Source organism: Alexandromys fortis, unplaced genomic scaffold, assembly GCF_014885135.2.
Source record: "Alexandromys fortis isolate MF-2015 unplaced genomic scaffold, M_Fortis_MF-2015_v1.1 scaffold_109, whole genome shotgun sequence".
In the NCBI taxonomy this organism is placed as follows: Eukaryota; Metazoa; Chordata; class Mammalia; order Rodentia; family Cricetidae; genus Alexandromys; species Alexandromys fortis.
In genome coordinates, this window is record NW_026068005.1 from 1,008,687 (window position 1) to 1,030,793 (window position 22,107).

At 46.8% G+C, this 22,107-nt stretch overlaps 1 protein-coding gene across 1 annotated transcript in view; it reads right to left on the reverse strand.

The window, feature by feature from the left end:
- The window catches only part of LOC126513228 (alpha-1,6-mannosylglycoprotein 6-beta-N-acetylglucosaminyltransferase A), a 182,350-nt gene that overhangs the window by 95,018 nt on the left and 65,225 nt on the right, over positions 1–22,107 (reverse strand). The window contains exon 3 of the mRNA XM_050161490.1: positions 3,947–4,108. Within this exon, the coding sequence (XP_050017447.1) occupies positions 3,947–4,108 (162 nt within the window). The remainder of the gene's footprint in view (positions 1–3,946; positions 4,109–22,107) is intronic.

A 22,107-nucleotide genomic window follows, 5' to 3' on the forward strand; every position in this document is an offset into this window, starting at 1 on the left:
CTGGAGGTCACAATCCATTGCTAGGAAGCTGCTCTTCCACAAGATTCTTAGGCCTCAATTCCAATTAGCCCTAGAATATAACCTCCTACAGAATCTCTCCATAGTCATCTACCTCACAATGACCATGAACACACCATGGTCTTTATGTGTGGATATTCTTTCCCTAATTATCCGGTAAGAACGCTGAAGGTATGGAGTGTATCTACACATGAGGTCACAAAGGCATGAGCATGGGGTTAGTACAAATTTAATTCATAGGCTAGGGATGTGGCTCAGTTAGCAGAGTGCTTGCCCGGTATGCATAAGGCCCTGGGTTGCATCCCCACCATCCCATAAATGTGGTATGGGACCTCACATCTGTAATCCCACCACTGGGAGGTAGAGGCACAAGGATAAGAAGTTTGAAGTCTTGGCCACGTAAGACCAGCCTAGGAAACATGTGGCCACGTGGTAGTTTGTCCCCAACAGTGTCTGGCATTTGAACATTTGGTGCACAGTTCATGGCACCATGTGGGGAGGTTGAGGAGGTGTGGTCTTGCTGGAGGAAGTATGTCAGTGGGAGCAGGCTTTGAGAGTCTAAAGACTTGAGCCATTTCTAGGGAACTTACTCCCCAGCTTGCTCGTGGCTCGAGATCTGAAACCTCAGCTTCTGCTCCACCCACCATGCCTGCTGCTTGCTATCATGCTCCCCGCCCCTCCCCGCACGATGGACCCTATCCCGCTGGAACGGCAAGCCAAATGAACACTTCCTTCTATATGTTGACTTGGCATGGTAAAATCCAGTTTTATTAAAGCAATGGAAAAGTAACTAATTTAGACTCCATCTCAAAACACAACAATTCTGACCCTGAATTTGCTCCTACTTCAAAAATCAACAACAAAAATCCACCCAGCATCTTTCTGAGTTTTTTCTTTTTTAAAATTATGTATATATGGGTGAGCATATACACTTAGGTGCAGATGTTCCCCAGACCTGGGGAGGCAGGGACAGGAGGGACCTTGGGGCCAGTCCGGCCAGTATAATCGGTGATTTCTAGGCCAGGAAGAGACCCTGCCTCAAAAGATAAAGCTGGAAGCAATCGAGGAAGACATCCAGTGTTGACTTCTAACATCCATATGCATGCAGAAGAGTAAGAGGCACAGTACAAGCAGCTGTAGACATGAGTGTACACACACACACACACACACACACACACACACACACACACACACACTCTACCCTAGCTTCCAAATCAGATCACCTAGCACCATGATGAAGTCAGACAGGAACTCTCGGGAAGCGACTTCCCACTGGGAGTGGGCACTGCGAGCAGAGCCTGCAGAGGCACAGCGCCCACTCATTAATAAGCATCTCCACACAGCAGGAAGTTTCCTTGTCTAATTACAGAAGCTGCTGGAAATGGCAGAAAGACAGGATTTATAGCCTAGGTGACACTGTCTCTGTGTTGTAATTAAAAGTTATTTTTAACACTTTGGTGAAATACTAAGATTACTAGAAATATTGTTTGTGAATTAAAACTTGATAAGGGGCAAAAGGCCATAAGTAAAAGGTAATTCACCCAGTTCACGTAACGGGAAAAATTTAACTGATTTGACTTTGAGAGGCAGGAAAGGAAGAGAAAAATCTCTCCTACTTTTGGGTCGCTGAGTCGTCACAAGAGGGGAGAGATAAAGCAGCCAGGGTGTGTGCGAAAGCAGGCTGCCTTTACTGATCTATTTGTTTGTGTATCACAAGATGCCGGTGTAGCCTGGAACTGACTGTGTAGCTGCGGATGACCCTGGGTTACTGATCATACTGCTTCGACCTCCAAACACAAGCACCGAGAGTACAGTGCCCACTGCCACTTCCTTCTTCAGGCAGTGCTGGGGCTGTGACCCAAGGCTTTGTGTCTGAAAGGCAAGCACTCTGCTAACGGAGCTATATCCCCAGTACCTTAAAACTTGATCTTTAAAAATTCAAAACTAACATGGCTACTAAACTTCATCTTCCAAATAGTGTGGGGGTGGGGGGAGCATTTTGCCTGCATGCATGTCTGTGTGCACCATGTGTGTGCCTGATCCTTGAGACACCCATAAGAATGCATCATGTCCCTCAGAATTGCAGTTACAGACAGTTGAGAGCCATGCAGGTGCTGGGAACCAAACCCAGGTCCTCTAGAAGAGCAAAAAGTGCTCCTAACAGCTGAGCTATTATCTTCTGATCACAGCTAGAGAATACAACATACCAGAAGCCTAGACAGCTGTTCACAACCACCTCTCCAAAGTGCCTCACCTCCAGCCCTACACCAGAGACTACGGTCATCCTGCCAAGAGTAACTGGGACTCACACACACACAGGCTCAGGGTGGGCTCCAAGGGGCTGTGATACAATGGTAGACTCAAGGCAAAGTGTGGACAACGGCCTTTGGTATAAGACTTAGGTTTTGCTTTTAACCATTTCCCTTCTCTTGGTTAAGATTCCAGTTTTGAGAAGGGGCCAGGCAAGATGCATCCCTGTGGAAATTACGAGAAAGAGTCCACCTGGCATTCCATAATACACAGAGGCATTGTGTGCAGTGGCAACCCTGCCTTAGCAAGAACCTACCACAGGTAGTCGCCAGTCATCTTAAACTTCAAGGATCTGGGGGCTTCTATCACACTGGCTACCTGGCCTTCCTTCCTTCCTTCCTTCCTTCCTTCCTTCCTTCCTTCCTTCCTTCCTTCCTCCCTTCTCTCCCTCCCTCCCTCCCTCCCTCCTTCCTTCCCTCCCTCCCTCCTTCCTTCCTTCCCTCCTTCCTTCCTTCCCTCCCTCCCTTCCTGCCTCCCTCCCTCCCTTTCTTTTTTTGTTTTTTGTTTTTTTTGTTTTGTTTTGTTTTTCAAGACAGGGTTTCTCTGTGTAGTTTTGGAGTCTGTACTAGAACTCTCTCTCTGTAGATCAGGAGCTAGATTCGAACTCACGGAGATTTACCAGCCTCTGCTTCCTGAGAGCTGGGATTAAAGGCATATACTATTTTTATTTCTTGAGGCAGGGTCTCATGTAGCCCAGGCTGGCTTCAAACTCACTATGCCACAGAGGATGACCTCAAATTCCTGATCCCCCTGCTTCCGCCTTGAGTACTCAGAGTACAGGTTTGCACCACCACATCTGGTTTATGAAGTACAGGAGGTTGAACCCACGGCCTTGCCCATGCTAGGTAGGCACCCTACCAGCTGAGCCACACTCCAGCCCCTAAATTCCCTTCCTTCTTCTCTTATAACCTTGATAACCCAGTCATCTTCCACTTATGGGCAGGGAGTTCTCCTTGCTTGCCAGAGTAACATCTGTACAATGAAAAAATTATTTTGCATTCTTCCATTTTTTCCTTTTTCATATGAATTTAAACATTCATTTATATCTGCCTGCAGCCACGGACAGCTTACTTCACACTCTGTGTTAAGTAAGATAGAGCAGTACTATCTTACCTTCTGTTAAAATTCCTCAGCTTTGGCAGTTGCATGTTTTAGCTTTCTGAGAGGTTCTCCCAGGACAGTCTCAAATTCACTGTACAGAAGAGGATGACCCTGAACCCCTTAATAAACTCCCACATTCCAGCACTGGGATTACAGGACCACACTGCCACATCCTAAGAACTAGAAGACTCTTGCAGCTGCCGGGATCTGGGCAGAGAGAACTCATCAGCAGGGAGCTTCTCTGATAAGCTCTATATTTCACTTAATCTAGGTTCTGAATCTTATCAATAAAAACCAATTCTAGGAGTTCTTTATCTGCAAACGTATCAGAGAAACCACCAGATATTCTGAGGGGACCATGAAGGCATCCCAATATCTGTTATTAAAACATAAATGTAAGCTTGCCTTCACAACAGTCATCAAGCTTAGGGAGTCTACATTGTGGCAGTAGAGTGTTTGTGCTGGGATCTTAGGCAGGGCTCAGTGCCATGGCTGCACAAGGAATGGCCATCCTTACCTGCCACATTAATCTTGTCAAGTGATACCAAGCTGGGGACAGCTGTGGTGGAATTGGTAGAATTTGCTCCTGTGCCGTTGACTAGATTGTCCACCTTCGACTCGAGCTTGCCAATGCGCTGCAAGATGTTATCCAGCAACACAGCCAGCGTCTTCTTCAGATCTGCAATAGAAAAGGAAGAGAACTTAAGAGTTCTGCAGGCACGGCTAGGCATATCCAACTGTGGCTGCGGGTACCTGGGATATATATGAACACAGCCCAGCTCTAACTCACAGACTTGCTTAAAACATTGGAAGACATTTTTGCAGGGTTTTCTTTAGTAATTTTACTGTATAGCACTTGAGCATGAGCTCCATAGAGACAGTGTAACTACAATGTAAAAAAGCCAGACAGAGGCCAGGGTATTAGCACGAGGCATAAGCATGAGGACCTGAGTTCAGGTCCTTAGCACTCACATAAAAAGCCGTGTGTGGTCATGCATGCTGTGATCCCCAGCACTGGGGAGCAGAAGGTATACAGAAGATAGCAACCTAGGGCTTGCTGACTGCCAAGCATGACTCTGGGTTCAGCAAGAAAACTTGTCCCAAGAGAGTAGATGGAGAGAGAGAGAGCAGAACACCCAGCATCCTCCTGCGGTCTGCCCCCCAACATATGGTCATGCAACACACACACACACACATACATACACACACACACACCCATACATACACACACACACCCATACATACACACACCCAAAAATACAACAAAGTGTGAACATGCTCTCTCTGCCTCTGTAATATACAAAATAAAACTGAAATTGGGCCAGCAGTGAAGATGGGGTACATACAAGAACCTGGGTACCCTTCCCCAGAATCACAAACAAACCACAAAACTCTCAAATGTTTCTGAAAGTGGCACAGATGACCTCCCCTAAAATAGGCACACCCAGAGACAGCAGGAACTGTCTTCAGCCCTGCCAGACTCCAGCAAACAGAGCAGTCTGTGCAGAAAGCAACTCTGACAAGGAGCGAGGTTGCAGGATTCTTTCTGGACACAAGGTCCCGACTGACGGAGAGAAGTTTGCCACGGCCCACCCTACCTCAGCACTGCAGGAGTTCCTCCTCCACATGGCACCGTGGCTATTGGCACACACATGATACGAAGGTGCAGCAGGCCTCAAAGCAGCTTCAGAATGAAGTTCACTACAATTTTCAGTGTCTAGCATATTTTATTATAACATCTTTTTTCACCAAATCTTTGATGTAGGGGTCTAAAGAATTCCAGGCTGGCCTTGAGTTTACTATATAGTCAACAATGGCCTTGAACTCTTGATCCTCCTGTCTCTACCATCTGAGTGCTGGAATTACAGGTATATGCTGTCTTGCCTGATTCTCTGTGGAACTGGGGGTTGAACCCAGAGCCCTGTGTGTGGCTAAGCAAAAGCATCCTACCAAATGAACCACATTCTTAGCCCTCAAAGTTTTTGTATTATTCTTCTAAGAGTTCATTCATGTATAAAATGTCATATGACGATATCTGCCCATATTTCCTGGTGCTCCAATTCTGTCGTGTCCCCCAATACAACTTCATGTCTTTCCCCCATCTCACTCCATTCTACCCTCCCCCTTTCCTTCTCCTTTCCTCTCTGATAGCCTACTGTCTAACTAGAGCTATTCATATGTGCACAGATGTAGGGCAGTCTACCTACAGTGGCCATACACACTCTCAAAGAAGAATAATTCTCCCTCCTCCGGCAGCTATCAACTGGCTCCTCAGTAGAGGTAGGGCTGGAAAACACCTTCCTCATCTATGCTAAACAATTCAATTTTTTAAAGAGTATATTTTGATGTGGGATTCCCCTCTGTGTGCTGTGAATACCATTGGTTAATAAAGAAACTGTCTTAGGCCTGTAATAAAGTAGAGTAGAGCTAGGCAGGGAAAACTAAACTGAATGCTGGGAGAAAGAAGGGTGGAGTCGGGGAGAAGTCATAAAGCCTCTGGTAAAGACAGATGCACTGGAACCTTGCTGTAGGCCATGAGCCCCGTGGTAAAATGTAAAATAATGGAACTGGATTAAATTATGATGTAAAAGTAGCCAATAAGAAGTTAGAGCTAATAGGCCATGCAGTGATGTGATTTAATTAATACAGTTTCTGTGTGGTTATTTTGGGAGTCTGGGTGCCTGGGAAACAAATAAGTGGCCTCCTACAACAATTCTTGTTGGTTATTGATGGGCATAATTCCACACTCATAGCCATGCTGGAGAACCCGACATTAACTATAATCAGATTTAGAAAAACCCTGAACTAAAAACTAGAGTAATCATTGTTCACAAATACTTCTTAAACTAGTAAGGATGCGGTCATATTCTAAATGCTAGGGATAGTCTCTTGTGGTGCTTACACAAAAGAGTAGAGTCCCTTTCTTACACCTCTGACTGTTACACGTTCCACCAAGCCTCACCAAAGAAGAAACAAGCTCCTTGGGACAGAGCATGAATGCGTCATGAACACTGTAGTCTATGTTCCTGGTTGTTTAGCATGAGAATTATGTGAGCACCACACCACACCACAAAACAGCAAGGAGTCCCGAACCGTGGCAAAGAAAAAAACTCCAGACACTGCTGGATATATACTAGGGGCAAAATAGCCTTTACTGGAGAAACGACAGAGTAAAGGCCATATTCAAATGTCTTGCATTCCTAGTCATCCTCTGGGGATATTAAGAGTGTTTGAGGAAGATTTTGCAGTCAACAACGCAAGAGTGAGAAGGGAGGCTGCAAGCATGCATGAGTTGTGGCCTCCAACCATCACCGCCACTGCTACAGACACAAGAGGATGAAGGAGCGGCTTTGTTTTCCTTCCTTCCCCAGGGGAGGGAACAGAAAATGAGCTAACATGGATGGGCTCTCAGGGCTGGGAACCTCCTGGGATGTGGTAAAAAGCTATAGGACTGCAACACAGAGTCCTAGTCAAGTTCACGGAGGGACACATCCTAGGCAGGACACAAGAGTCACAGAATCACTTAAGGAGATCTTCTCAGGCTGGGGAGATAGCTCAGCTGGACAAGCACTTGCTCGAGGACCTGAGTCGAGCCCCTAGTACCCATGTACAAAGCTGGGCACAATGGCACATGCCCATCGATGCCAAAGGTGATGTGACTCCATGTATCTCACTGAGCAGCTCCACGTTCAGGGAGGTACCCTGTCTGAAAATGAATATAGTCAAAAGCCACTTAGAAAGACACATAATGTCAACCTCTGGGCCCCAACTACCTGCTACGCATGCACCTATACAGACATGTACAGGTGGAGGGGTGAAGAGAGGAGGAGAGAATACATAGATTTTAGAAAAGCTGGTCTCCCTAAACTCTAAAATAGATTGTCACAAAGAGTGACCTTCTCTCTCTGTTAACAGTGTGTGACTTTGTGACAGACAAGGTGTATGGAAAGACTTGGTGAAGGAGGAAGAGGAAGAAGGTTCCTTCCCAAACCATCACAACACTATCAGTTCTGTCTACGCCTTTGTCCTCCTGACTTTACCAGTTAACTCAGTGCATCCTACCAAGAGATGAGGACTGTAGCGCTAAGGACAGTCCCCTCTTCAGAGTCACTGCAGACCTGCCTGCGGGCATTTCTAATGTGCAGCTTCTGAACCTACATGTCAGGCTCTCAACTCTCATGCCTCTGCCATGTCTTCTCACTCAGTCATGACCCAGCCATCCCACAGAGTTGGCAATGCCACTGTGCCGCCCGTGCATCTCCACCCACCCACCTGTGGAGGCCCAAAAATGTGAGCCTATTCCACCTTGTCTGAAGGTCAGAGAGCTTAAGCTTGCTCAAAGTTGATGACAACCATGGCTACACCCTGACCTAGAGTGTGGTTTCTTGGTGTTTGGACATTAAGATGGCCCAGGAGGTTGATCCACTCCACCCTGACCAAAAGTCAGAGAATTCAAGCATACTTCTGCTCCTTTTGAATTAGAAGGTTTGACCTAGGGAGTGGCTGCCTTCAGGATACTTGGTCTAGGGTGGGTTCACTGCCTAAATAATAGAACACTTTTCTCATGAATTAATGGCTTGATATCTCAAAGTACTGAAGCAAGTAAATGTTCTATTTGTCTTACGTTAAGGCAGTTTTTTGTCTTCCCCCCCTTTTGTATTGGGGTTTAAAAGTGCATGGAAGATTAAACACAGGCGAACTCAGAAGTTAGAATTCAGAGTTGCCCTCCCAATACTATCCTATGTCTCTGTGTTTCATTCTTATCTGTTTCTCCTACCTAACTTTTCTAATCCTCACACTCCTACACTGGAACGTAAGAGCCCACCACAGCTAGAAGCCCGGCAAAAGTCACCCCCAAAAGGTGGCCCATAACATATGGCAGCCCTGACATGGTGCAGCCTGTGACTTTTGGCAGCCCAATGTGATGCAGCTTGTGACATACGGCAGCCCAACATGGTGCAGCTTACAACTCCACCCCACCGCCACTGAGCAAAGCCAGATGATGGTGAGGTAGAGACTACCTGATAAATCAAGAGTTTCTTGAGTTTGTTTTATTGTTTTGTTTCTTTAAGGCTGAGGAGATGGCTCAGTTGGTAAAGTGTGAGTTCCTAGGTTTGAAACCCAGAACCTGTATAAAAAGAGTCAAAGATGGGTAGGTTTTGATTTTTTTTTTCTACCAAGAAGTCTAGCCTAATTGGAGAGCTGTAAGTTCACAGACAGATCCTACCACAAAAGACATAGAAGAGAAGAAGAGGGGAAGATAGTATGTATACTCCCATGTACACACACATGCACAGATACACAGGCACGAAAGTGAGTTAGTAAGAACCTGGTTTGCACGTCTGCCTTCACTCTGCTAGGAAGTAGAGGCCTCAAAAGCACTAAAGTCAAGTTACTAAACACCTCAGCATCTCCAGGCTTTTTACTGCGGAGGGCATGGTTTCTCTCCGGCTGAGAAAAAAAGAGTTCATTTCCAAGGAAAGCAATACTAAGTCACAATTTCAAAGCGATACAAAATTTAAAATTAGTTCTTGTAGACTAGGCTAGCCTTAAACTCACAGAGATCCATCTGCCTCTGCCTCCTGAGTGCTGGGATTTAAGGGTGCGTGCCACTGCTGCCAGGCTTAAAAGGATTTTAAAAATGGTTTGCTTGTTGGTGTGCGGTTCCACAACACACATCTGGAAGTCAGAGAACAACTCCAGATTTTTCTTCTTTATTCTTCTCTCATATATTACATCCCTCCTCTACTCCCAGACTCCCCTCCCTCCCAACTCCCCTGTCCTCCCCAGCCCCTCCTCTTCCATTTCCCTACAGAAAAGTGCAGGCCTCCCAGGGATATCAACCAAACATGGCATATCAAGTTTCAGGTTTCGAAAAGACTAGGCACCTCCCTCATATTAAGGCTGTATGAGGCAACCCAGTAAGAGGAAAAGGGTCCCAAAAGCAGGCAAAAGAGTCAGAGCAGGCCCAGTTTGCATGGTTGGGAGCCCCACAAGAAGACCAGGCTACACAACTGTAACATACATGTAGAGGCCTAGACCAGACTCATGCAGGCTCTCTGGTTGTGGGTTCTGTCCCTGTGAGTTCCTATGAGCCCAAGTTAGTTGATTCTGTGAATTTTCTTGTGATGTCCTTGACTCCTGTGGCTCCTACTGTCCTTCCCCCTCTTCCCTGGGATCCCCTGAGCCCCACCTCATGTTTGGCTGTGAGTCTGCATCTGTTTCCATCAGTGGCCGGATGAACAACTCCAGATATTGTTGCTAAGAGGCCTTCCCTGCTTTCTATGTTTTGTCTGAAACAGGGTCTCTCATTGGCCTGGAACATGGCCACATATGTTAGACTAGCTGGCCGGTGAGCTCCCAGGGATCCACATGGCTCCCCCTCCCCCCATCTCACCGCCCATGGGTTTATAGATACAGGCTGCCAAGCCTAGCTTCCTTTATAAAATGAGTTTGGGGATTTGAACTCAGGTCCTCACACACTCAGGGAGAAGGCTTTACCAATTGTGCCAACTCCTCGGTCCCATTTAAAGACACAATTCATGAGAAGTACACGAACAAAGAAGATGGGGCTGAAGGGATTGTTCCCTGATGAAGAGCACACACTACTCTTCCAGAGCAAACCAGTTTGGTGTCCAGCATCCACACTGGGCAGCTCACAGCCACCCGTAACTCCAGCTCCAAGAGGAGCGACACCCTTGGTCCCCTGAGGCACCTACACTTATGGGGTACACATTCACACAGACACATGTACTTGTAAACAAATACTAAACAAACAAAAAGGGAGGGCTAAGGGGAAGGAGAGAGGCATGGAGGGAGAGAGAGAGAAAGAGAGAGGGAGGGAGGGAGGGAGGGAGGGAGGGAGGGAGGGAGGGAGGGAGGGGGGGGGGGGAGGAGAGGGGGCAGGGCTACCCAAAGAGGATGGAAAGCTCAGACTCTTCCACTTTTACACATACACACAATGCCCAACACACTACAGCACCTAGTGAGTATGCTTTATATGTGCAAATGAATAAAACAGATGAACCTATTCACAAAGAAAAAAACAATCGTCCCCACATAAAGTATATCTTTACAGGTGATAAAATTATCTCTCACCTGTTTTTTTCTTAAAAGGCACAAAAACTACTCCCAGCTTTGCTGCAGTCCTGAAGAGACAGCGGAATATTTGTTTATGCTATAGTCTTAGTGGCAATCCATTTATTAAAGGACACTGCATAATGAAGACTCGTTTTGATAGAGTTTAATAAAAAAATGAGGACAGAAATATTCCTTCCAAACTCTAGCATAATCCTTTTATATTTATCAGAGTGTTTTGCAGTTATGGTAGCAGTAAAATGTGTCCTCAGCAGGATTACAGTTTCCAATTATTAATGAACCTTCCAATTTTTCTTTTTCTTCAGAAGCCTTGGCAGTAAAACTTTAAGCCTGACACAACCACCAAAAGTTTCTGTGTCCCTAAAATTCACTATGCACAAGAACAATGAGACCGAGTAGTTGAAAACATTTTGAACAACTCTGCGGAAAGGACTTCTTGGGAGGCGCTGACATCAATTCGACCGCGGCGGAACAGGTGCCCTCACAGCGTCTGGAAGTTTTCATCTCCAGAAAGCCATGACAGTCCACGGTAGAAAGAAGACACGACCAAGAGCAGGAGGGAAAAGGAGCTAGCACTGCTATTCCTTTGTGGGGGTTAACGTTGGCTCACAGGACCCAGGGTGCTGAAGAGAGCACCTCCGTGTGCCCCTGTGAGGGGGCTGTACATTATGTTATTTGAGGTAAGTAGATGCACCCTGAAACTAGTGTCCAACAAGGGCTCTCAGAAGTGACAGAGGCTCTGCTGGTAGATTAGAGTCCTCGGGTGTGTGACCCAGATCCTCAGGAGAGGATGGCAAACCATGATTTCTCTCATCAAACCTATCAGCATTCGAGGAATTATCAAGAAAGGCTGTACACGGGAGACATCCTTCACCTGACCCCATCTGCCCTGGACAACAATCCCTTCTAGCATTCTGCGGACTATTTCAGGACAGGAAGCAGAGACAAGAGAATCCCCGGAAGTTCATTCAACCAGCTGGTCTGGCGAACAAGACACCCTGCCTCACAGGAGGAAGAATGTGAGGAACACCACCTGGGGCTGTCTTCTGACCTCCATGCTGTGCCATAGTGCACACACATGTAATACACACATAAGCATGAGCATGCACACATACACACAGAGACAGAAGAGAGGGAGGAGGGAGGGACAGATGGAGGGAGGGAAGGAGAGGGGTGGGGAGGACAACAAAACCAGGCAGCTGTCATCAACCCCGCTGTACTCAGCAGACTTCTCTGTGGCTGAGGGTTCTGGGCAAGGCCAAAGCTTGCCGTCCACCTGTAAGGAACACTGCCCATCAGTGGCACAGGGCTGACTTTGCAATGAGCAGGGACTTACACCCAAACCGCCAAAAATAACTCCCTTCTCTGTTTGGCTCCTAACTCAAATCTTTTCCTGCCACAGCTGCCCTGAAAGACAGAGCATGGACAAGAGAGCTGGCTGCAAAGCAGCCTTGCTCACAGCTCCAGAAAACAGGCAAAGACGGGGCACTAATGAGAAAGGAAGGTGTCAGTGAAAAGAGAATTAACCCCGACCTCCTAGAACCATCAGCTGCCAGGAATGCCAAGTTCCATGAATTACGTATTTTCACATGAATTTTAACATGACCTTCCGATGGAAAGAAAATATGGCCGCAACAATGACCAAATATAGTGCATTTGTTATGTAGAAGGGCATTCACAACAGTGATGGTTTTATATATACATTGTCATTTATTCCAGACGAGAACTGGAAAAGACTCAAACAGGGCAAGAGCAAGCTCAGGTTACATTACCCCATCTGTGAGCTAGACCCAATCACTAGGCAAATACGGGTGTTGCCTCGACATCTGTGTTCACTGCTGATGGCGATACATACGAGTTAATAACTATGTAGTCGTCAGATGAAGAAACACCACAAAGATGAGGTTTCGGTATATAAATACCACTCCAACTTCTAAGAAGGAATGTGTACTTGTATACACGGTCTACACACCCACACATACGTGTCTCTTAGCACTTGTGAAAAGGCTGGAGGAGGGCAGAGAATATGGCTGAGCTGGTAGAGAGCTTGCCTATATGTGCAAAGGCTATGTCCCCAGCACCACATAGCCTAGGTTTAGTAGTATGTGCCTGTAATCCCAGCATTAGGGAGGCAGAGGCAAGAGGTTTAGAAGCACAGGGTTATCCTTGGATACATAGTAAGTTCTAGGCCAGCTTGAGACATGTGAGGCCTTATGAAAAGAAAAGGAAAGGAAAAAGAAAAGAAAAGAAAAGAAAAGAAAAGAAAAGAAAAGAAAGCATGAGAGAAATTTACATCACTGGTTAGATCTGAATTTGATTTCCTCATATGCTCTCAATTTTCTTTAAAAGTTCCCATTCTCTTCCAAATCCCCTAAGTGTAAAGGGCCATTTTAAGTGTGCAGGCAGTACAGTGACTTCCACTCTCAGAAGACGCCCCGGTATCAAGTTGAATAAGATGTCTTAGAAGATTTTCAGTGCCGCTCACCATCCTACTCATTTGCTTGTTTTCTTCTTCTGCCATAGGGTCTCATTCAGTCCCTGCTGCCCCCAACTCCCTGTGTGGCTTGAGAAGACTTTGGCCTCCATCCTCCTGCGTCTACCAGTCTGGGGTCCCAGGTGAACACCACCTTATCTAGTTTGTGTGGCAGTGCCTGAGCCCAGGGCTTCCTGAATGCTAGACGAGGCACACGCTCTCCCAGTTCCTGCCTCGACTTCCTTCAGTGATGGACTGTACCTGTAACAGAAATAAACCCTTTCCTCCCATAAACTGCCTTTGGTCTGGGTGTTTTCACACAGTGACAGAAACTAGGGCGGGCACAGCATCCAAAGGTTGAGCATATCTAACACTGAAGCCCTGGCTGCGTGGTAACCAGTGGGGGTTCAACTAGGCTCTTGTGCAACAGAAGTTGCCCCCCAAGTTTGGTGTGTGGGTGACTTCATCCATCCCTATCGGTGTCCTACCCTCCTGTCCCCACACTACATGGAAACAGGTCTCTCAGGACATTTTACAACAAACAGTTGCCATATCAAGTGCCCCCATAAGAACTACTTGGAGCAACCTGGATGTAGAGCCCACATGGAATTTCTCCCACTTCCTGCCTCACTAAAGACAGGACTGTGCTTCTCACATTTAGTCTCAGTTGTCAGGACACCATGCAGAGACAGGTCCTGTGGTGATGGGGGATGGGGCGACACTGTTCATTCCTAGTTCCTACTGTGCGCTAGGCAAAGCCTTGAACAGAGACCGGATGTGCTCACTGTCTCTGTCAACCAGGCTGAGGAAGATGACCACACTGTTAGCTGGCCCAGACGTTAGGAAGGATGAGAACCACGGGGTGGCCCTCCTGTGAAGAGGTCTGGCAGACTTCTCAAAAACTGAGAAGATGGGCCTAAAGAAGACACAGAGGCCAGAACACTGGAAAACACTCTTCTACGACTCAGAACAAGAGTGAGGATGGCAGGCAGCTCCTCAAGGCCTCACCACGGCAAGAGGTCTGCCCGGCTTGATCTGAGAGGAAAAAGAAACGGAGGCACTGGTGTGGAAAGAGACAGGGCCATGGCAGGCTCTGAACACCAGCTAAGGGGAAGAACTTTCTGAGAAGCATCCTTTGCTCAAGCCCGAGGTGGGAGAAAAGGCTTCAACAATAGGGAAGGCGGTGAGCCCCATATTCGCACGCACACGGCACACGTGCGCGCGCGCACACACACATACACGCACACGCGCACACGCGCACACGCACACACACATGCACACACACACACACACACACCTCACTGGCCGCCTCCTCAATCTTCACACTGGGCTGATATACTTGGGAGGCTGGCCTGCCTCTGACAGAACTGTCTGGCCGAATGTCCACCACAGCACAGAGGGGAACTCCCCAAGCCCCAGAGGTCCATTTTTAGGTTCTAAGGGCGCCAAGCAGTCCTTTCCTTAACCACAGCAGCTGCATCCTTAGCCAATCCAGGAGCCTCTTTCCCCCTGCCAGCTCCTCTGCAGTAACAATGTATTGTTCCTTCCAGCCCAGAGGCTGTTTCCTCTCTGACAGTTTTCCAGGAGACTCCATGAAAGTCCTAGCCCTCCCATGACAGTTTCATTGGTCCTACTGATAAAAAACAGAGGCAAGAAGAAAAACCCAAAAGAATGAAAACAAAACCAAAAAGTACCTTTCCAGGCTTGCCAGTTTGTCCCATGCCACCTCCTCCTTTATCACAGGAGCCCTTGAAAGAAAGGCGCTGTAACAGCTCTGGACTACAGCTCCAAGAGTCACCTGGGGATGCGCAGTGCCGGCGGGAGTCAAAACCCTGGCCATAAATATCCAGCCTGCAGAGGCACCTCCAGCCCAAAGCTGATACTTCGGGCTGCTCAGTCCTGGCTGCTGATCAAAGCCCAGAACTGTCCTCTTTCTCCCTTCCACCCTCCGCCTGACTGTACCTCTTCAACCCGCACCCCACCCTGTCTCTCCAAGGGGCACCAGGGCCCCTCCAGCAGTCATTTCCACAGCACCCCTCTCCCCATTCATTCCCATCGGGCCTTTCACCTCAAGGCAGGCAGGCCCTCTCGTCTCCCTGGTGTGGGCCTATCTCCTGTTGGGCAAGCACTGCCTCAACCTCCCCTCTTGACCCACCCCTCCTATTGTCATTCAGGTACACACAACTCCCAGGACTTTAGCCTACTACAGAGATACTTATTTGCACTATTCGCAACAGCCAAGTAAGGAATTGGCCTAGATGCCCATTGACTCATGAATGGATAGTGGAAATATGGCATACATACATGTTGGGATTTTATTCAGCTGTGGGAAAATGAGTGGTCTAGATATTACTGTATTAAGTGAAGTGATGTAGACTCAGAAAGACAAATACTACATGTCCTCCTCATATACAAGAGTCTAGCTTTTAATGTATATACACTTCTGTTTACCTTTATATATATATGTATCATCTCTATATATCTACAAATAGATATATTAATGTACATATGCAAATGTGTCTGTATGGGTGTAGGCTATGAAACTAGAAAGGGGATCATGAGGGAAAAAGGAGGTGCTGAGGGCGGGAAGGGCAACAGTCTCAAGTGACATGAAAGCAGAAAGGAGGCCATGGGGTGGAATGGGGGATGGAAGGAACAAGGACAAACAGAAGCATGGGAGAAAAAGAGGGGAGGAGAATTAACAAAAACAAATTGTGTTTGAATATATCAACCAAAGTGATCCCTAATATTCTGTATGCATATACACTTCAGGTGCCTTCTCTCACCACTCAAGGTAAAAAAGTTCCTCAGGAACTTTTATTTAAAAATGTGTGTGTGTGTGTGTGTGTATGTGTGTGTGTGTGTGTGTGTGTGTGTGTGTGTGTGGTGTGTAGGTATGTGCACATGAATATAGGCTCCTTCAGAGGCCAGAAGAAGGTGCTGGATTTTCTGGAGCTGGAGTCACAAGTGGTTGCACACCAGCAAGTGGGAATGCCGAAAGAATAGAAAGCACTTCTTTTTTCCTTGCTTTTTTCGAGACAGGGTTTCCCTGTGTACTCCTGACTGACCTGGAACTCGCTCTGTAGACCAGGCTGGTCTCAAACTCAGGGATTCGCCTGCCTCTAAAGGCAGGCACCATTACTGCCTGGCTCAGAAAGCACTTTTAATTGCCTAGCCATTTCTCTATCCCCTCTAGGATTTTTTTTCTAATCAAATTTCTCCTTTGCTATTTTCCAAGGAAGAGTGATTGCTCTCTGACACTGTCCTGCTGTTCTCCGGGATGGGGCACCCACAAGAGCGGAAAAGCCCTCTCCCCACCATATGCCCAAAGCCTAGAGAGCTGCTTGGAACACACCAGCCAGCAAAGGCAGGCCCTCACAGGCAGTCTCTAAGGATGAGAGACAGTCAAGTGGACAACCTGAGCCTTCAGAGCCCAGCAACCAAAAGCCAGGCAGAGACCAAGACAAAAAAGGCCACAGATAAACCAGGCAGCAGGAAGCTGGTTGTGGGTGGGAGGTAGCTAGGAGAGGCTCCCTGCTGTGTTAGCCTGAACTAGTAAAGAGTCCCAGTCCAGGAATAAAATAGAGAAATAAAGGGTACAGTCCAGGAATATAGAAATAGAAATTTGTAAGCTCAAACAAATTTTGGAAAAAATAAATAAATAAATAAAGCTGGCAGCCACTGTTAACCTTTAACAAACGCTTTCTGCCTTAAAATCAGACATCCTGGCAGCCATGTGGACAGAGGTAAACTTTTAACAATTGTCTCTGCCTCCCAGCTTCCCTGCTAGGCAGGTCCTGCAGACAAAGGTTAGCTTCTCACTGTTGCCTCTGTGGGACCCTCTGCTCTAGTTCCCTTAATTTTTAACTGTGACTCTACTCTCTGCCTTGCATTCTTTCAGGGACAGTGCAAAGGACTGGGTCAGCCCCAGGCCTTCACAAACACCCTAAGTTAACATCCTAATGTCCTATAACCAAAAGCTGTAAAACTTAAAATGTACTGTGACGTTAAGCCTGACCTCAAGGCTGTAAAAGTGCTTTAACCCACACCCAGTGCTTGCTTGATTTTACCCTAAGAGGAGGCTCCAAACCAGCCCCCAATGCCACAGCTACAGAAGCCCAATCGCTGGCTGTGGTCAGAGCTATAGCTGATAGGCTTGTGTGCCCCATGGTGATTTTTTTTTTCTTTTTCTGGAATAAAGTTTGCTTCCATTTTAATAGACTTTGCTGGTCCATCCCCCATCACTGTGTGACACCTGGACCAAACACTAGGAGCTTCCCTGGAGATAAGCGCTCCAGTGGTGGGGGATGATAGAGTCACGGGATATAGCTGGACTACGGATCTCATTACACTGCATCTTCAGAATGAGAGGCCTGAAGTGGCCCAGGCCTGGCCTTAGATAAGAGAGCACCATTGGGGATGGGAATTTGGGTCAAGCAGTCAGAGACAGATTGGGTCACCTCAGAAACAAGAACATTATTGACTAGAGTGAATGACAGCATCTACCACGCCCTGACAGGCACAGCCCATGATGTGCTGGCCTGGGATAAGCAGGTGTGGCGAGGAGGCAGGAGCCAACACCCTCTGCACCCCAAGGATGAATGCCCCCACTGTTCTGCACAGGCTGCTGGGGACCTTCCAGCAGCCCATCTGAATGACTGAGTCCCAAAAGGAGTTCAGAGGTCGCTTTTCATCCTGCTTTCTGTTTCTTATTTCTTCAGAACTAAAGCAAGATAGAAAGACAGGAAAAACTGTGGAGAAGAGGCCTGAAGGGAACACTTCATTGCAAAGAGGTCTTGAAGCCTCTCATGCCCGAATCAAGAATTCCAGGACAGCTCATCTGGGCTGCAAAGGTGGCTGATGTGGAAATGGCATTCCTTTCACATACAGATACTTTATGTTATAAAAACAATGAAATAGGCTGAGGCCCGAATGTATATGACCTTGGATGGAATATGCTTGTGTTCTCTTTTTCTTAACAAAATTAAGTAGCACAGAGGATTTGGCCAAAAGCTGTAAATTGCTGACTTTCTCAGACCAAAGGAATCCTGGGGGGCTGCTGAATCCCTGAAGGCCATGACCAGAGAATGGGCTATGGTGACCGGGGAAGGGTGGACTGGAATGTTTCAGAAGTTGTGGGAAATGGACGTTGCTGTCGCCATGGTTCTAAGTAAGTGAATCTGCTATAAACAATGAGAGAGGCCATTTGTCAGCACAACTTTATGTACATCATTAAACAGCGGTGTGAACCTGGCTCATAGGCAAAGCCTATGATCAACTCTGCTCTTCTGGGATCTGGAAGCAGGGAGTCTAATGAATCAGAAACCATCTAAAACCAATGATGAACACTCTACCTGTTTATAGTAGACCAAGATCCTCTGGTTCTACCAATGTGGGAATGGGAGGAGAGACTGTTCTCTTTCCTCTCCTCTCACAAGCTCAGACAAGTACATAATGCATTTTGGTAATGTTCACATACACTCTCTCTCGTTGTCTCTGTCTCTGTCTCTCTCTGTCTCTGTCTCTCTCTGTCTCTGTCTCTCTCTGTCTCTGTCTGTCTCTTTCTCTCTCATTCTCCTCTCACTCCTATCAAGTTCCTTCTCAAATGAAAAGTTTATTCAATCTACTAATGGGATCCCTTTAAGCTAACCCATTCCTGGACACAGAGGATCAATTATTCATTTTTCCAGGGCAAATGTCTAGGCAGTACACTGGCATGGGTTGTGTCTGTGGCAGACAAGCAAGAGATGACCCACCTAGCCCAGCTAAGCCACACAGCATCCCATAGTCTCAGCATCTGCCTGAGACAGGACTTCACGTAGCTCAGACTGGCCTCCAAAATTCCATCTGTAGCCAAAGATGACTTTGAACTCCTGATCCTCCTGCCTTCTCCAGAGCCATCTATCTGTCAATGTTACCAATGGTGGAGAGTTAAAGGAGAAGTGGGGCCATAAGAATGTCTCTCCAGCTTCCCAGGATTAGCACTAGGTCACACCCTAGCTAATATCACCGTCACTTGGTTACTCGCGTGCAAAATCCTAAACCAAAGAAACAGTGAGGTTACCAAACTCCAGACTCCAAAACCAAACCAAATGAAAGCCACACAGCAGTGATCTATGTTAGAACACCTTTATTATCTCATACCAGGAGATATTGTTGATTGTCACAACTAGGGAGGGGCTACTGGTATCTCCTGCTAAAAGCTTACCCTGTGTGCTAGTGATTTTAGCTGTCCACTTAACAAAGCCTATAATGGCCTGGCAAGAGTTTCAGTCAAGTAGCTTCTCTCTCTGGGCATGTCTGTGAGGGACTGTTGGACTTTTTAATTGATATGGGAAGGCCCAGCCCACTGTGGTGTTACTATTCATAGCAGGAGGTCAAAGGCTATGTAAGTAAGCTATCTAGGCATAAGATATCAATGAGTCAGGGATGGAGACTGGGAGTGACCCAGCAAGTGGCGTTCCTCCATGGTTCTTGTATCCAGGATCCTGACTCGACTTCCCTCAATGATGGACTCTGATCTGGAAGAGTAAGCCAAATAAATCCTTTCCCTCCCTAAGTTGCTTTTGGGCAGAGTGCTGTATAACTGGGACAGAAGAAAACTAAAACCCTACGTAAGTAAATCTTCCTGAAATACAGACTTATCTAACCTAAAACATCAATAGGACCAGGAAACCCTGTCTCAGTAGACCTCACCACAGGAAAGGGTTGGAATAAATAATTCTTATAGGTGCTTTAATATGCAATGTCCTGCGATGACACACACATGGCTGAAATTCCAACAGAAGACTCAGAGGTGTGTGTGTGTGTGTGTGTGTGTGTGTGTGTGTGTGTAGGACTGTTATTCTGAAAACACCATCCGTCTTGTTGGTTCTTTGTTTAAGATAGGGTCTACACCATCCATCTTGTTGGTTCTTTGTTTAAGATAGGGTCTCCCGCTGCTCTGGGGCTCACCAAGTGGGCTAAGTCAGCTGGCCAGCGAGTCCAGGGATATAGCTTTCTCTGCCTCCCCAGTGCTGAGACTACAATAGTGCACCAAGTATGCCTGATTTTTTTTCATGTTTCTGGTGATTGACTGCAGGTCCCCTAGTCCTCTTGTAAACTATCTACCTCCCCAGTCCTGGGTTACTTTTATATTATACACACACACACACACACACACACACACACATGCATATGTGCTAAAAAGCTAAGATCAGATATATTTTCTCTAAAATATGCAGGAAGTCTGCACTCTGAGCTTTTCATCAACACATAATAGAAACAACTAGCAAGATCACAAGTCTATAAATATATAGCTCATATTTTGTGTCGCCCAGGGAAAAAGTTTGATACACTGTGATTAGAGGAAATCACTGTTAAGTCGTTGCCCTTTCCCAACAAGGGCATAACAAAGTGAAAGGTTTCTGTACCCCGATAAGCCTCTCCACTGCCACAATAATCCAAATCAGACCAAATCAAACCAAATTAGAAAAGGCCCAGGTTTAAAGGCTACAAAGCTCCTGGATGATTTTCCAGCCCCCCAGAGAGGAGCTGGGGCAAGAAGACCACAAGCCTGTTTTCTGGAGGGCAGTTTAAGTACCCTGTAGGAGTGGTCCTGAGCATCTCTCAGTGGACTTTCTGAGAGGTAGGAGGGTTTGGAGAGAGATAGGGGAGGGGGCTTGGAGTAGAGTTTCCACCCAAACATTCCAGACTCTTTGGATATATGGACACCAGGTGCTGGGGTGAAGCTTCCACCAGAACACAAAGTACATATAGGATTAAAACCTTTAAGACAGCATCTATCACTGGCCACATCACACTTATGCAACACCAACGTTCTGTGCTATTCTTTCCTCTCTGTCAATAACTGATCTCTGAAACTGATGGACGACATAAGTCATATCAATGAGTCATATGACTTGTGTGGTTGGGCACCTCATATTTGTTGCTCTCTCTCTCGTGTGTGTGTGTGTGTGTGTGTCTGTCTGTCTGTCTGTCTGTCTGTCTGTGGTGTTTGTGAATGTGTGCATGTACACAGAGGCAAGAGGTCGATGCTGGATGCCTTCCTAGTTCGCTCTCCCCACTGAGACAGGATCTCTTAGTGAGCCTGAAGCTCCTGATAGGCTGGCTGGTTAACAAGCCTCCCTGGTGCTGAGATTGTAGGTGCATGCTGCCGTTCATGTCTGGTCGTTTTACATGAGTACTGGGGATCAAGTTCAGGTCCTCGTGGTAGTATGGCAAGCACTTTACCAACTGAGCTACCCGCTCCCCAAGATTGTTGCTGACAAAGCTCGCAGAGATATATTACAAGCAGATGGTGTGACCATTCTGACCCTAAGAATTGAGAAAGAACAGGAGGGCTCCTCAGCTGTGGGTATCCTCTCTTCACACAAACACACACACACACACACACACACACACACACACCCCAGAGCACAGAACCAAGCTATTGGGTGCCTGTGATTTACTGAGCCTGTATTCCAGCTGCCCAATCACAGCTACAGTCGCAGGAGCTCTAATCATCATGAGAGTGCTATTCCTCAAGGTCATATCCTTGACTGGGCCCCAAAGCAAACACCAGCTCTTCTACACCACCACATTTGTCATCTACAGCCAAAGTCCCAAACACGGAGCCCATTGAAGTCTGGGTTGGACGGCTCAGCTTTCCATTTGATGACTAACAAGGACTCACCCTCTAGAAACCCCAGTCATTCTGGATCCTCAGTGACCAAAGGGCATCCGGGGAGGACGAATTTCCCAAGACAGTATAACCCAAAGTCCATTTGCCATGGATATACTTCATAAGTGTTTGTATGCGCATTTTTGCACCATCAGGGTCAGATGAGATGGCTCAGAGAGTAAAAACACTCACCATGCAAGCCTGATGACCTGAGTTCCATCCTCAGGACCCACATGGTCGAAGGAGAGAACCAACTTCAGCCTAAAGGCTGTTATCCTCTGACTTCCACTATGTGCAGTGGTGCGTGTGCCCAGATACACGAATGGATGGGCATGCACACATGATGATGGAAAATCTATCAGAATATACACCAAACGCTGATTATGTTTATTGCAGAGCATAATTTTATGTGATTCTCCTCTTTTGTTTTTCTGTTTATACCTTC